The 16,232-nt window shown below is 33.1% G+C and overlaps 1 protein-coding gene across 3 annotated transcripts in view; it reads right to left on the bottom strand.

Annotated features, from left to right (window-relative positions):
* NSMAF (neutral sphingomyelinase activation associated factor) overlaps positions 1 to 16,232 on the bottom strand; it is a 60,020-nt gene that overhangs the window by 38,635 nt on the left and 5,153 nt on the right. For all 3 annotated transcript variants that reach the window (XR_012484320.1, XM_074278736.1, XM_074278735.1), the window contains exons 2-8: positions 7,087 to 7,176; positions 3,488 to 3,566; positions 3,322 to 3,389; positions 3,196 to 3,232; positions 1,609 to 1,659; positions 155 to 226; positions 18 to 65 (exon numbers count right to left, since the gene is read on the bottom strand). Coding sequence is in view for 2 of the 3 variants with exons in the window: in XM_074278736.1 (XP_074134837.1) it covers positions 18 to 65; positions 155 to 226; positions 1,609 to 1,659; positions 3,196 to 3,232; positions 3,322 to 3,389; positions 3,488 to 3,566; positions 7,087 to 7,176 (445 nt within the window). In the remaining variant the exon portion in view is untranslated. The remainder of the gene's footprint in view (positions 1 to 17; positions 66 to 154; positions 227 to 1,608; positions 1,660 to 3,195; positions 3,233 to 3,321; positions 3,390 to 3,487; positions 3,567 to 7,086; positions 7,177 to 16,232) is intronic.

Consider the following 16,232-nt stretch of genomic DNA (forward strand, 5'->3'; position numbering starts at 1 on the left):
TCTTAGGAAAATCTTACCATGGCAGTTTGATCTCCCAGTTTATCAAGGCAAGATGCTCTGTGAAGCTAAAATATCATAGAATAAGGACTTGGCTTTATAAATATATTTTTTATTTTCCTTAGAAGAAAACTTAGATGTTTCTTTAAAAGCTTACCTGAAGGAGTGTTTCTACAACATCTTCTACTTTTCCTGCTATATCCAACTCAAAGACATACTGCATTTTGCCCTAACAAAAACGGAAATTTTAAAACAAGGACCAGAAGGAGAAAAAGTGCAAGAATTTATTACTTACTAGGTTAACAATGAACATAGTGGATACTTAATAATAAATTCACCAATTAAAGGAAATTACAATGTAAAGAAAAACGATGAAAGATAATGGCATCTAAATGACTTCCGTCACAGAGGACACCTATGAATCTAGCAAATTCTAAGTGCTACTTCAAGTTGAAATAATTTTGATTTATAGTAAAAACTATATCAAGTTCTTATATATCATTTTATATATATATATATATCAAGTTCTTATTAGGCTCATGCCAGCTAAGTTTTATTTTCTCTGTAGTCCAGCTCTATGATTGATGCCATTTTTAGACTCTGAAAATCTGTAATAAATGAAATTGTTATGATTACAAGGTGAGAACTCAGGTTGTCTAAACAATTCTCTAGTTCAGAATTCACACCTTTGGTTCGGGCCTTTGAAGGGAGTTTACATCTTTGATCTTTTGAGGTAGACTTTACATGTTTAAAAGAAGTTTGCACCTTTAAGAAGCCTGAGTTAAAGAAGCCTTTAAGCCCCTGAGTTCTCACATGCCCCTTTAAAAGGAGCAAGTTCATTGGTTGAAGTATATTCTCACAAGCCCCGTTGAGTTCTCACTACAATCTCTGCGAGGATAAAAGAAGACAACATTGGGACTGGAGGGGGAATCTACTCTAGGTCAGAGTTGGGACGGCTCTCTGGAGGAAGAAGAGTCTAGTCAGGGTTTGAGTTGAGACAGCAGATCTCCTCCCAGAGAGGGATCAGCAGTTTCTGGAAACAACAGCACATTACATATTGGCGCCCAACATGGGGCAAGGACTTTCGCTTATCCTGACAAGGACTTATTCTGAGCCCTTCAGAGGAGCTAGCTGGGACCTTCACATGAAATGTCCTATCTCTGTTCAAATTATCTCCTCTTCATTCCAGCTTCTTTCTCTCCTAATTTTATAATGACCTTCTTTACTTACATATTTATTGCTTTTCAATAGTACTTATACAGTGCTTCACTGTAAGATGAAAATTGTGAACTGAGTATAAATTGGTTCTTGGGATACAAGATAAGAAGAATGAAGGAAAGGTTACCTGAGGCAACATGAATTGACTAGGTTTATGGAATTTCTGACTAAATAAATAAGTAATGTATTACTCTAATATGATGGAAAGTAAGGCTTTTGTTGCATATGCTGCCCTCAGAAACCTTTACTTTCTGACATGTATTCTCTTTTTTTAATTTTGCCAAGCTAAAGCAGAGAGCTGAGTGAAGCATAGACCAGGTGATGCCTTGTTATAAACAGTCCATTATTGTTATAAACAGACCATTATAAAGGGATGCAAATAAGTTTACTTACCCTTTCAATTTTATATGGTGCTACGATATTATCTTCTTTAATGAAATACACCTAAGGGGGACAAATGAGTAATTGGAAAATGTCTTACCCCAACTTTTCCAATGTAAGAAACTGCTACACTTAGAAGGTCAATAACTAGATTATAAAATCTCTTTTGACATATAACTAGGTCCCAATTAGTGTGATTAATGAATCCCCTGAAGTGGTTGCATTCTTCAAATGTGTACTGCCTTATTTCTATTGGGTTGGAAACAAGTACCATATTTTTATATCATAGCTCTGAAGAGGATGAATATGAACCTATGCAACCACTTTAGGAACTTCTTTATTATACTAACAGAATCTGGTTGTAACTATCATTTCTAAAATAAGCATTATACATGAATATTAGAATACATTTAAAATATGCTATTTGTTAAGACAATACTATTTTTCAAAAACAATTTCCTACAAAACAATATAGGTAACTAAACAAACTTCAGATTACAAAAACATTCAGATACTTTGATTCCATGTAATCACATACAAAAGTAATCAAGAAATTCTTGGTAATATAAGAGACCTGAAAAGGATCTTAGAAATCATATAATCTAGCCTTCTAGTTAGTTGGCAAAGTGCCAAAGTCAGAAAGACATTGGTTCAAAGACCACCTCTAACACTTACTACTGTAGTAATAGTAACTAGCTGTTACTAGCTGGACAAATCATTCAATTTCTTTATGTCTCAGTTTCTTTATTTGTAAAAGGAGAGAGCTAAACTGAATATACCCTTAAATCTATGAGCCTCTGAAACTAACCCCAAAGAGATGAAGCTATTTCCTCTTTCTGTAAGTACAAAAAAATGGACTAACCTACGTTTCAGTTCCTTTCAAAGCAGAAGGAAGTCAAAACAAATGAAATAGAAACACAAATCATAATAACCACTCAGGTTTATACAGTAATTCATAGTTTACCTTTAAAAAGGTAAACTTCCTTTAAAAAGAAAATTCTATTACAGGCAAGAATGAAAACAGTATTATACTGTTTTTTTTCAATTGTAAAGTGATTTTTGCTTTATTCTGTGTGTGTGTGTGTGTGTGTGTGTGTGTGTGTGTGTGTGTGTGTGTGTGTGTTTGCTGAGGCAGTTGGGTTTAAGTGACTTCCCTAGGATCACACAGCTAGGAAGTATTAAGTGTCTGAGGCCAGATTTGAACTCAGGTCCTCCTTACTTCAGGGCTGGTACTCTATTCACTGCCCCAAATCTAAGTTTCTATGATTGATTGTTATTTCTCATAACTGATTCTATATCCTTTTCAAATGTAAATTGCAAAGATATTTTGCATAACAATAAAAATTGCCTTTTATGTAGGACTTCCTAAAGAATATATTAATGACATTTGGGCCTCGTAGGGATATTTGTTATTATCCTTCATTTTACAGATGAGGAAATCGAGTTAATGGGTAACTAAAGTGGGATTGAAATCTATGTTTTCCTGATTCCAACTTCAGAACTCTAACCATTAAGCAAGTATATCTATTACAACAGTATTACCAACAGCTTTTATATTAAGGATTTAAAAAAAATATATATTTAAAATACACTTCTTACTTGGCTGAAAACAAGAGAAATTCTTCCATTTCGAGTCCTAAAATGCAGATAAGAGACACTCAATACATTCAATAATTTTATTAAAGAATGTTGAATCAAATATCTAGTGATCCAACAGTAACATACTTTGCAAAGAGGGTGTTTGCTCCATTGTCTCCTTGCTTTTCTATTTTTATACAATCTCTCAAAGGAATCTATAGAGAATAAGAAAAATGTTATAAGAAATATAGAAAAATTATTAATAAAGAAGAAATTTAGTGCAGCAATTGTAAAGTTTTTAAGTGTTTTTTACCTTAATGATGGGTTGACATATCTCATCTGGTTCAAAAATTACTGACTTTGAACAGATTTTTAATGATCCCCGGATTTTCCTAGAGATCAAAACAGAAGAACTGAACATTACTTGTTACGGAAATATAATATATTTTACTGCATTTAAAAGCTTGACTAGAATTTTGTTGTTCCTTCATTTTTCAATGTCTAACTGTTCATGAATTCATGTAAGGGTTTTTTTTGACAAAGATATTAGAGAGGTTTGCCATTTTCTTCTTCAGTCATTTTATAGATGAAAAAACCAAAGCAAAGAAGGTTAAGTGACTTGCTCAGGTTTGAACTCGGGAAGAAGAATCTTGCTGACTTCTGGTCCGGTACTCTATCATTGAGCCACCTAGATGCCTCACGATTAGAATATCTTTAGTGTATTATTAATGAAAAGAATTGCATATAAAGTTTCAAGTATGAGATTTTAAAATTAATTTTTCTTAATTGTTTTTAGGATTTTCTCTTTTATAATATCATTATCTTCACTAAATTCATCTGGCTTTTCATTTTTTCATATTTGAAATATTCAAACTGATTAAATAGCTCTCAATTCTTCATTTCTAATATATATGCTAGGTATATATTTTATAAAATAGCCTATATAATATATTAAATTAAATGGGAAAGCAGGTGGTGAGCCAACTGTTTCAAATTAGGATATATAAAAAACTTACTTCTGTGTAAATGTGCTATTTTGGTGTGAAAGGATCCAAGGGACTTAAATTTTGAGATGTTATTATTAAAAAGGCACTCAAGAAGATTATGGTTGCTATTTTTGTATATAATTTCAAGTACCTTCTAAGTGATGATAAATGGTTACAAATCTTGGAATCCCATAGAGGGGAGCATAGTAGATACAAATAAATTACCACACATTTTTAAAAAACGCCTGAAAAATGTATGGTAGGAAAAGGAAAGTGAAAGATGATAAACAGATTTGTCAGAGTACTGTTCAAATACCTATAAGTTAGAAAAATTAGTTCTAGGTCATTATCCTAGATGAGTTTCTAAAGAAGGCTGAAGGAATGTGATTCTCTGCGGAATCTTAATAGCATTTAAGAGAACATGTAAAAGAAAAGCAAAGATGGGAAAGTCTGGAAGGGTGCATATTTGTCCTAACGGAAGGTATAACTACATCACTAAGACTATAGATCTTATCACACCAAGATTACAGATGACATATATTCGGTTACTTAGATATAATTATTATAAGAAGTAAGGACAAGGAATCTAGCTACTGTTATCCACAGATTCACTGATTTTAGGAAATCACTTTCAAATTCTCCTGAACTGGTTTCACCCTATAGCTACTCAAAATTTTATACTTGATCCTTGATGAAAAAACTAAAGAAATTTGGTCTGAACTCTGATAGCAATATGAATTTATAGCAGCCCTCTCACTCCTGGAATTAAATAATGTTCCAGTTCAGGGTTGCTGAATTCCATCTTTCATTTCTTGGCAGCGTTACCTCATCACTAGATAGTTTTTACAAATATCTTAACAGAGAAGAATAAAAGGACATGCAAATTAAAATAGAATTTCACTATACGGTAATGTGCTTTAAGATATGGTCTCCATGAATATATTAAATCAAAAAATGGGGCCAATCTATGCTTTTTTTTTTATTAAAAATATTCTGAAAATTCCCTTTAGAGTTTGAAACATGGGATTTGGGGTTTAATCTTCATAGTTGAAGAGCCTAAATTTTCTATTAATGTGATTAATTTTGCTATAGAGGTAAACTCCTTTGCAATGGAAACATACAAAAAGGATCTAAATAGGCTACAAGATATTAACAATAATGGCATACAAATGAACTGTGGCATAGAATATATTTCTGAAGATATAAAAAAAGAGATAAAATAAGTCAGTACTGAGAATCACAATATAGTCAGCCCAAGTGTAACACTAATTCACCCATAAAATATTAAAAGAACCAAAAGTAGGAAAGTCTGTACTTGGGAAATGGATAGAGGAAAAAAAAGGCACATAGAAATATTACAGACTATTACTGGGTAGTAAGAAATGATGAATACGAAGAATTCTAGGAAAAATGAAAAAATTTGTATGGGATGCCTCTAGCATACTGATATCTTCTTTGGTGCAGTTTTAATTATTTTTCTAGTAATAATTTCTAATGAGTGTTGTTTCTTTTAAATGAGATGCTATGACACCTATTAAGGTATAAGAAGAAAACATCAAAGTCAAAACCACTCACTTAGGTCATCAATAAACTGTCAAATCTCCCAGGGTTTGCAAAAATTTTTCATTTCCCATATTTACTACCCATGCTGTTTTTAGTTGCACTGCTTTGTTCTGGTTTAAGTATAATGTTAAGACTAGAGGATCATATACTCAATGCACTATTTTCTACTTTGTTGATATTTTAATAATAAGCATATCTTGTTATTTTTTTTAAAAGTACATGAAAAGGAAAGGTTAGTCAAAATTTTTAAATTGCAGGACTGAGTTCCGAGAAAAGTAGAAAAGATGACTAGCGAAAACTGTCCCACAAAAATGAAAAAAAAAAAATTACACAGAAAACATAAAAATTTTTAAAAATCATATTGGGAGAACTTTTATTTAAAAAAAAAAAAAAAAAGGGAAAATCAATGTGTGTGTGAACACACACATACACACATATACAGTCAAGAAATACTTAAGTCTCTTCATGTGGGCCCATTCATTATGTAAGTGAATGATTTGGCATGTATTCCTCCCATAGTCTAGGCTGGTCTGAACCTAGGTAAGGCTAGAAACCCACCACTGTCAGAAGGTAGTCTCACATCATGGAATCTAAATACTCAGGGGTATCTCTAAAGGTTCAATTTGACCTAATCAGATACTGCAAATTGACAAACAACTAGATCATTGGTACTTTAGTACTTAATGAAACAAACAAACAAAAAAAACCAAACACTGCTCCCCCCCCTTTTTAATAGCTGTTGGGGCTATGAAATAAAAAAACTCATGAAAATGACTATTTCATTATATCCAAGTTATCATCCATGTCCAAGTTAATATTTTGTTTTATTTCATCACATTCTTAAAAAGCTATGATAAAGAGAATATATCAAGAGAAGTAATACTGTCTTTCTATAGCAATTTGGGGAAAACTTAAGCAGGATAAAAACACAGAGAAATGAAATGATTTCTCATTCAGATGGCAACACACCCATCTTGAAAGTGTCCTATTGTAGCTGCTTCTACTCTTTTAGAGAATAATTATAAACTGCTATTTTAAATAGCACTGTTGTCCAAATCAGTGAGAAAAAAGTAAACTCAACTGACACTCAGAGGAGAACATGAAAGATGCATATCTAATCAAACTCCATACCTATTACATGGCAAAAATACTTAGGGCTGAATAGTATTTAAAATACAGTAAATATTCTTGAGCCTCTAACAATGATGTTTCCTCATTTTTTTTTTTCCTAAATAAGAGGAAGGAAAGAAACCTCCAAGGCACAACTTTGAACTGTGCTAAGGACAAATTTTATTTTCACTAAATCTTATATCAAGTTGGAAATATCTGTTAAGCACATTTTCATTTTAAACTATTCTCCTACCTTTCATTTTGACGCCCTTCGCAGAGAATATGATTAGCTGTGTGCTGTTCAAAGTAATACTCCTCCAAGTTAAGCAGCAACAAGGAAAACCTAAATTTTAAGAAGAAATAAAATAAAATGATAGATAAAGCTTGAGGTTTTAAAGAGTAGAGAAAAATTGGGACCCAATTAGAATAATGAATACAATGAAGTACTTGCATCCTTCAAATCTGCACTGCATTATTTCCTTTTTTAATTTTTTTCTGAGACTGGGGTTAAGTGACTTGTAAGGAGCCTTTAAATGGGCTGCACCACAGCACATCATTGAGGCCTGGAAGTAATTTCTATGGATATTAGGACTGCCTTGTAGGTGGGATCCTGGCCATATTGAGATAGCTTCGTAATGGGTGACTCTCGCTGATTGGCTGTGGGTGTGACCTCACAGGCCCTATGTAAGCCCACTGCAGGCAGCAGGCGGTCTCTTTAACCTGACGTTCTTCACCCTGGCTTCCTAGCCTGGGTGGCCAAGCCAAGATGGGTAGCCAAAAGAGGTAAGGGTTTTGGTAGTGAACACGTGGGTCTTCTGACCAGGTGTTCACTCGGGAACCAATAAGTCAGGGCATCAGTTAGGGCATTATGTGAGTAGGTATAATAAAGGCTTTTAAGATTACACGTGGCTGTTCTTGAGTGCGCTACCGATTATTAAGCTATAAATTCAAGAGATTGTGACCAGAGACCTTTGAAGGCCTCAGAGGAGGCGAGCCAGGTAGAGTTCACACTGCAGAGGACAGTGGTCAAAGGTACTCTGGTGGGTCTAGGACAGACTAGTAATTGTAACTGCCAGGAGAGCACGTTATAGTGACTTACCCAGGGTCACACAGCTATGAAGTGTTAAGTGTCTGAGACCAGATTTGAACTTGGGTCCTCCTGAATTCAAGGCTGGTGCTCTATCCACTGCGCCATCTAGCTGCCCCCACTGCATTATTTCCAATGGGCTGGAAATAATTGTCATATTTTACATTGTAACTGAATAGTGTAAATATGAAGAATATATGCAATTACTTTAGGAGCTTAATTATTTGCATCCATTGGGATGTGGCTGTAGCTAAAAGTAATTTCTAAATATAATTTGCATTAATATTAAGATAAGTTTAAAGTATGCTACTTGTTAAGACAAAAATTTTTTTAAAAGTTTCCTACATAATAATAAACTCCAGATTATTAAAATATTTAGAGAAAAATGTTACATAATACATTTGATCTTTAAATTTTGCCCTCTCAAAGATACAAAAAGGCTGAGGACAAAACTTATGACTCTTCCTCAAAAAGCCCAAGTTTTTTTTTTGACTTTTTTTCTTTTAGTATAACACGCTTTATAATCTACTCCATTGAAACTGGTAGTTTCATTGGTCCCTTCCTGATCCCTGGAAACACATTCTGTGCCCTTTCATGTCTTTGTACATGCTGCACTTAGGTTAAAAAATCAAGTACAGCATTTCAGGCTTGAGGGGAAAGTTTACAATAGGGAAAAGGAATACAGTACATGAACAATCAAATAATTATTTATCACCAACTCTGTTCAGAGAACTTGAATAGTTTCTAAGGGGCTTAGATATACAAGAAATGCTCAGGTCTTTCTCATGTGAATGTATGGAATCACATTTAAATCAACTTGACAATATTTCAAGGGTTATCTCCTAGACTTCTTTTCTTTTCATAAAGACATAACAAGAAGGTTATTTTTCCCAACTAGTGGGGCCCCAATAAAACTTATTTACACTCAACTGGAACAGTCACTTCCACTGTTCCCCCAATTCCTTCTCTTGTCCCAACCCAACCAGCAACAATATATTGATTTCAAACTTTCAAGAGTGGCCACAGCACATGCAAAAACTTGCTGCAATTTTTTAATCCTAAAATTGCTTTTTCTAACATGTAATCTGTGTACATGGATACACACTTACAATTTTTATATGGTATAATACGTAATCATTAACATACAGAATATCTTAATTCTGTTGTGTCAGAATTTGGATACTGCTAAAAATGGATAATCCATTAGCTGGGATTGGAAAATCTTTTGTTATAAAGAGATTTTCCTTATATTCATCATAAGCATGTAATTTGTTTCAAAATCAAAATTTTAAAAAAAAGACCTAGGTTACTCATTGTTTTGTATTTTTTATTAAAAGTTGACTTTAAGAAATATATTTAGAACTGTACATGTTTAACCTACATTGCTATCTAGGGGAAGTTGAGAGAGAAGAGGGGGAATAAAAATCTGGGACACAAGGTTTCACAAAGGTCAATGTTGAAAACTATCTTTGCCAGTATTTGGAAAAATAAAAAGCTATTATATTAAAAAAAAAGTCAATTTTAATGAGTTAAAATGTAAGTAGCAGGATATTATAAATACAGTGAAAGATTTGGAATCAGGAAGACCTACTACTATCATAGTGATTGCTGAAAATTAATAGCTGTGTAAACACAAGCATGTCTTACAAGCTTCAGTTCCCCATCTGTAAAAGGGATAGATAATAATACCTATAAAATAGTCTTTAAAAGGAAGCTATGAAGCTTGAATTAGATTTTACATATACATATTACTTTAAATTCTTTAAAACAGAATATAAATGTCAGGCATAATTATTAAAATTAATACCTGTGTATAATTTCTGAAGTTAGGGAAAGGGAATAGACCTGTGTGATATTGATGAGGTCCTGAATGGTGGCTGTGGTGGTTAGAGAAAAACTGAAGAATTGATAAAAATTATTCCCTGGAGTAGACAGGAAGGCGGCTCTGATAATTTTAGTCTCCAGGTCTCACCCACTGGAGGTAATCCAGTCAGAAATCCAAGTTATGTCAAGTCTTAGAGGCTAAATTCTCCCTGTAAGACAACTTATAGCCCATGTCATAATGACTATTTTCCTTTGGGTCAGTCTACCACAGCACTCTGCCTTATGGCATCTTTCCCCTTCCTCTTCCCTCATGCCTCCACTATGTTTCCCAACCCGACTTGTCTTCCTTACAGCTAACTCTTTTAGGTTTTAAGTTTCCTCCAGGTTTAACTTGCCAGCCAAGTGCATGCCCCAACATCATGCCCCTTTCTCCATTGAGGAAATTGCCTTTCATATGCTCTCCCACTCTTTCATGTTTACCATCCCTAATATCTGTTGTATCCCTTCATTTTGTCTTTAACCTATTCCCCCAAATAAATCTTTTTTTTTGACTTTTCACCAGTTCTAGCTTTTATTTTTTTTTAATGAATTTTATAATTAGAACTTTTTTTTTTGATAGTACATATGCATGGGTAATTTTTTACAACACTATTGCATGCACTCACTTCTGTTCCGAATTTTCCCCTCCTTCCCTCCACCCCCTCCCCTAGATGGTAGGCAGACCCATATATATGTTAAATGTGTTATAGTATATCCTAGAAACAATATATGTGTGCAGAACCAAATTTCTTGTTGCACAGGAAGAACTGGATTCAGAAGGTAAAAAGGGAAGAAAAACAAAAATGCAAACAGTTTACACTCATTTCCCAGTGTTCCTTCTCTGGGTATAGCTGATTCTGTACATCACTGATGAATTGAAACTGAATTAGATCTTCTCTTTGTTTAAGATATCCACTTCCATCAGTATACATCCTCATACAGTATTGTCGTTGAAGTGTATAATGATCTCCTGATTCTGCTCATTTCACTCAGCATCAGTTCATTTAAGTCTCTCCAAGCCTCTTTGTATTCATCCTGCTGGTCATTTCTTACAGAATAGTAATATTCCATAACAATCATATACCATAATTTACCCAACCATTCTCCAATTGATGGGCATCCATTCAATTTCCAGTTTCTAGCCACTACAAAAAGGGCTGCCACAAACATATAAATCTATCTTTTGCCAAAGAAAATTCTTCACATGATGGAACCCCAACTTTTGGGGCCTGCCATCACCTGGTGCCAAACCCCACATCATAGATTACATCAATGTCACTGATGAAGAAAACTCGGGGTAAGGAACTTCTACCAATGCAGCTCCCCTCATAATATCTTTCTTACTTTGCAATGCCCAAATCTGCAAATCCTCTTCTTAACACACCTTACCTTCTTTGTGAGGGCCTTGCCTGTTATTTACTGAGAAAATTGAGGCTCCTTGGCATGATCTCATTCTTCTTTTATTCTATTTATCTTCTTTAAACTGATTTCATCCTAATCACTACCTCTACCCCCAGCCTTCTACCTCTACCTATCAAGTGGTTCCTTCTTACTTCCTTCAAAAATATACATGAGTCCCCACCCTAACCATTCTCTTAAGCTATTTATTGAAAAATAGAAAGGAAAACATTTAAGCTGGTCCCATTTTCTTCCAAGAGCTTCACATTTCTACCTTCTTACCATGTACTTTTACAACAACCGCAAATATATTCCAGACAACTCCTTACTTCCCAATTAAAACCTGCTTCTCATCCTGACTTAACCAGTTTCTGAAACTATCTTTCTACTTAAATTATTATATATCTCTTACTAACTTATCACATAATTCCTTGCACTATAATTTATATATATATATATATATATATATATATATATATATATATATATACATATATATATATATATATATATATATATACATATATATATATATATATATATATATGTATGTATATACATACATATATATATATATATATATATATATATATATACACACACACACACACACACACATATATTTCTATGCCTCATACTCAGCTATCTTCGAATAGGAGACATGTTTTATTTTAGTTTCTTTCAGTATCTAACATAATATCTTATACAAAGTCGGTGTCTAAGAAATATTTCTTACATAAGTTAATGAATACTAAATGTAGAGATTAAAAGTTAAATCAAGATGTAGATGACAAAAATTTCCAAAGGAATACAATTGAGGGTATATTACACAAATTCATGTTTTGAACAAAGTATTTATAAAGACTGAAAAATACTTATAAAACAAATGATTCACCACATAAAATGCTCTAATATGTAGGTGCCTCATATAAAATTTACAATCACTGATGTTTTAGCTTGGAATATGACAGCATTAAGTTCAAAGCAACAACCAATAATTAAACATATGAGGTAAAAAGATAGTAGCTTATATTTGCATAGCATTTTGTTTCCATAGCATTTTACATATATGCTCTCATTTGATTCTTACCAGTACCTTTAAAATAGGTAGTACAGTATTATGACCATTTTATAGATGAGGATACTGAGGCTCAGAGTGGTTAAGAAAGTTAATGTCACACAACTATCAAATGGCAAAACTGGAACAAATCTGAATCTTCTAAGTCCAATGGTCTTTTGCATAGGTAGGTCAAATAGCAGATGTATACTTTTTAAAAAAGTAAATAGCGTTTGATTTTTTTGCATTTTCATTTAAAGATAGTTTTTAACATTCATGTTTTATAAGATTTTGAGTTCCAAAACACACTCTTCCCTCTCCTCCCCCAAGATGGTGAGCAAGCAATTTGATATAAGTTATACATCGAACACTTTTACTGTAGTGTCATATTTCAATTTTTAAAACCTTTATAAAACTTTACAATTTTTCCAAGATGAAAAGAGCTGGAAATTAGTCAAGGTCCCTAATTAGCATCTCTATTTTAGTATTTTTTATTCTCTAGAAATAGTTCTAAATTCTTCATCACACTTTGCTTTCAAGATTGTCTTGTCTGTGCTTCCTTCTGCCCATGTTTAAAAAACAAGTTCATCTCTGTGCATTAAAACAATTTTCAATGGCCCTCTCTTTTAGGCAATCACTACTACCATAATCCTTTTCTCCTTTCAAGTTCTTACATAATTAAACCCCAAAAGAGGAAAAAAAACGCATTTAAAACAAATATACTCTAGAAAAAACAAATCCACACAATACCCACTAATCAATCAACAAATTATTATTGTCAAATATGTGCCAGGCACTGTGCTACATAGTTTGGACACAAATACAAAGAATGAAACAATCTCTAGTTGTAAGAAGCTTCTATTATAATAAGATAAAGATATAATAAAAATAAAGATAAGATAAAGGGGAGCATGTAAAAACACATACAATTTAAATTAAATACAAGATAATTTGGGTGGCAGGTGATTAGCAATCTGAGGAAAAGAAACAAGAAAAACTTCACATTGAAAAAGATACCGGAACTTCATACAGGAAGAAAAAAGGAGTCTATGAGACAATAGGTAAAAGTAGGAGCATATTCTAGACAGAAGTGTATTCTAGATATATACATCAATGCAATGGTAAAGAGATGGAAGATGGAACATCCAGTATGAGGAACAAAAAGAAGCTTGTCTGAAATTTAAAAAGCTAAGTTTATATCTTATCCTAGGATCCATGTCTAAAAACGTCTCACCTTGTGTTCATCTCCTTTGTCCATAAGATCGGTAACATGATTCATCATATATTTTTTTGAAGATTAGTTGTCCTTCAAAGTTTTTTGTTGTTGGTGGTGATGGTGGTAGTTTTTTATTCTGTTATCCTTGTATAAATTGTTTTCAGGTTTGTGCTTACTTCCCTTTTCACTATGTAAATTCATACTACACAGGACTCTCTGAAATCATCTGTAATTTTTTTACATCCGTCATATTCCCTTACATTGACATGCCACAATTTGATCTGTTATTTTCTGAATTCTGCTCAACTCATTATATTCTAGTTCTTTACTTTTTTTTTCTAGTTTTTTACTTAGTTCCTTTAGAACAGTGCACATCTAAATTCTCACATCTAAATTGGTGATGGATCTAAAGAAAGCAAACTTTACTGGCCATTGAGGATTCAATTCAATAAACGTATAGTCACTATTAGGGACTAGGCATTGTGCTAAGTGTGAGGGAATAAAAACAAAAACACAATCCCTGCCTTCAAGAAGCTCAATTCCTACTGAGAAATATGTACATAGGTAAGTAGATACTTACTACATACTAAGCAAATATAAAATAATTGGAGGGGGGAGAGATATCTAAATGCAGAAAGCAAATATAACATGGGAGACTGTCTATGTAACAGCATGAAAATGGGAGATAAAAAGAATATATAGGAAGCAGTAAGTTGGCCCTTTGAATGGAATGGAATGTGCATAAGGGGGAGTAATGTTTAATTCTGGAAAGAGACTAGAGCCAGATAGCCAAAGGTTTTAAATGCCAAAGAGTTTCTATTTTTCTGATAGCAAGAGGGGGCCAAAGAAGCTTTCTTGGCAGGTGAGTTCCATATGCTTTAGAATGAATATTGATTTGGCAGCCTTGTGGATGATGGATTGTTACAGGAAAAGATCATGGGAAGATCAATTAGGATGTTAGTGAAATAGTCCAGATAAGATGTGAAAGGGAGTCAAACTTGGGTTAATGACCAAAGAGTACATACAAGTATAAAAGATGTGACTATGAAGATAACTTCGTTCAGTGATCCATGTGAAGAAGGAAAGTATGAGAGGGGGACAAACATTCTCCTATAAAGTATTTATCAGCATCACAGAAGATAAAATGAAGATATAGTAAAGCTCTTCTCACATTTGAAAATGACCCTCAATTACAATACGCTCCGGACATTACATAATCTCCATAGAAGCACTACAAATATTAGGTGAAGTGTCCCTAAAGAGAAAGAAAAAAAAAAAAAAAGTAGAATTTAAGAAAAATCATATATTCACTGGATTACAACATGCCATTGGATAGGTGGTTGGTTAGTAGAGTTACTACATCAATAAGTATTTCTCAAATGGAAAGGAAAATGAACAAATTAAGTTGGTCCAGAATCGAGTAATCAGGTTAGAATGCATCCAGGAAACCACAGACTATGGGCAGATACTTCAAAGTGCTTATTGCCATAAAAGCCCATGTAACACCCATCTTCTCCTGTTTATGACTGATAATCATAGCATGCAGGATCTTCAGACAACCAACACTATATGTGACCCAAAGAACAAAAAGACAGACAGACACATGAAGAACCTAAGTAGAATTTTACCAAAAATTATCTCATATTTAAATAAGAGTATATGAAAACTTTTAAGTGGTAGTAAAATCTGGTATTACAGATATACATAACTAGAAAATGAGTAATATCATCTACAGAGCAAGCATGAAATACTAGGGCAACCCTAGCTCCGACACTATGACTCTAAGTTCAGTCTCTTCACTGTAGAGTAGAATTCTTTTTTTTTGTACTATGCTCAGATGGTTATTGTGAAGAAAGTACTTTCAAGTGTTAAAATATGTGGGCATTTTATTATTTCTATTGTGACAACAATGGAAGGAACACTATGCATATCAAAAAAGTTTTATAAGTTATGAAGTGCCACATAAAGGTGTTATTGTTATGTTCAAAGTAGTAAGAGAACTACCAAAATACCAAGATCATTAAAAATTATAATAAATTACTTTAAAATAATACAGAGCAAGTTTTAATATTTACTTATTTACCACTGATTATCAGCTAGTGCACAATGAATATGTGACTTCTAAGCAAGTCCTTTCTTAATAGGAAGTAATCAAATTCCAAGTGAAATCAGGAAACTTCCCCAGCAGAAAGAGAACTTATGATCTAATTTTTTCTTCTTCTTCCCCTACATCTGGAGACAACAGTATATTTAAAGACTATACCTTTTTAGAAATTAATAACCTAAATTTAAAAGAAAAAAAGTCACTTTGATACATTAAAAAAAACCCTATTTTTATTTGACCTTTTAAAATTTTTAAATTAAATTTTAATTTTAGTGTCACTATATTAAGATGCTATTTTATTTGTACATTTCATCACAGAGAGGGGAAAGTCCTTACAACTGGGAGGTGAAATTCTAGAACTTAATCTCCTGAATCCTAAGATACTTAACAGTGAGAGAAAAAAAGGGAAAGGGAAAGGGAAAAGCCTTAAGAATTCTACGTGGAGCAGATTCCACACTGTATTCTGAAAACTTTTACAATTATTCTTTTCTTTCATATATATAATGCAGCTTTGTTGGCTTCTCTTGATCAGAGAAAGGCATGTGATCAGCCAGCAGCAGCCAAGAGACTAATGTGTTACTCACAAGAAGAGCATCATCTTGTAAAATGATCTCTCTCATGTTTTGTTACCTTCCCAAGTTTAATGACACTGATCCCTAAAAATGAATAAGCAA

The sequence above is a fragment of the Sminthopsis crassicaudata genome, chromosome 1 (assembly GCF_048593235.1).
Source record: "Sminthopsis crassicaudata isolate SCR6 chromosome 1, ASM4859323v1, whole genome shotgun sequence".
Lineage (NCBI taxonomy): Eukaryota > Metazoa > Chordata > Mammalia > Dasyuromorphia > Dasyuridae > Sminthopsis > Sminthopsis crassicaudata.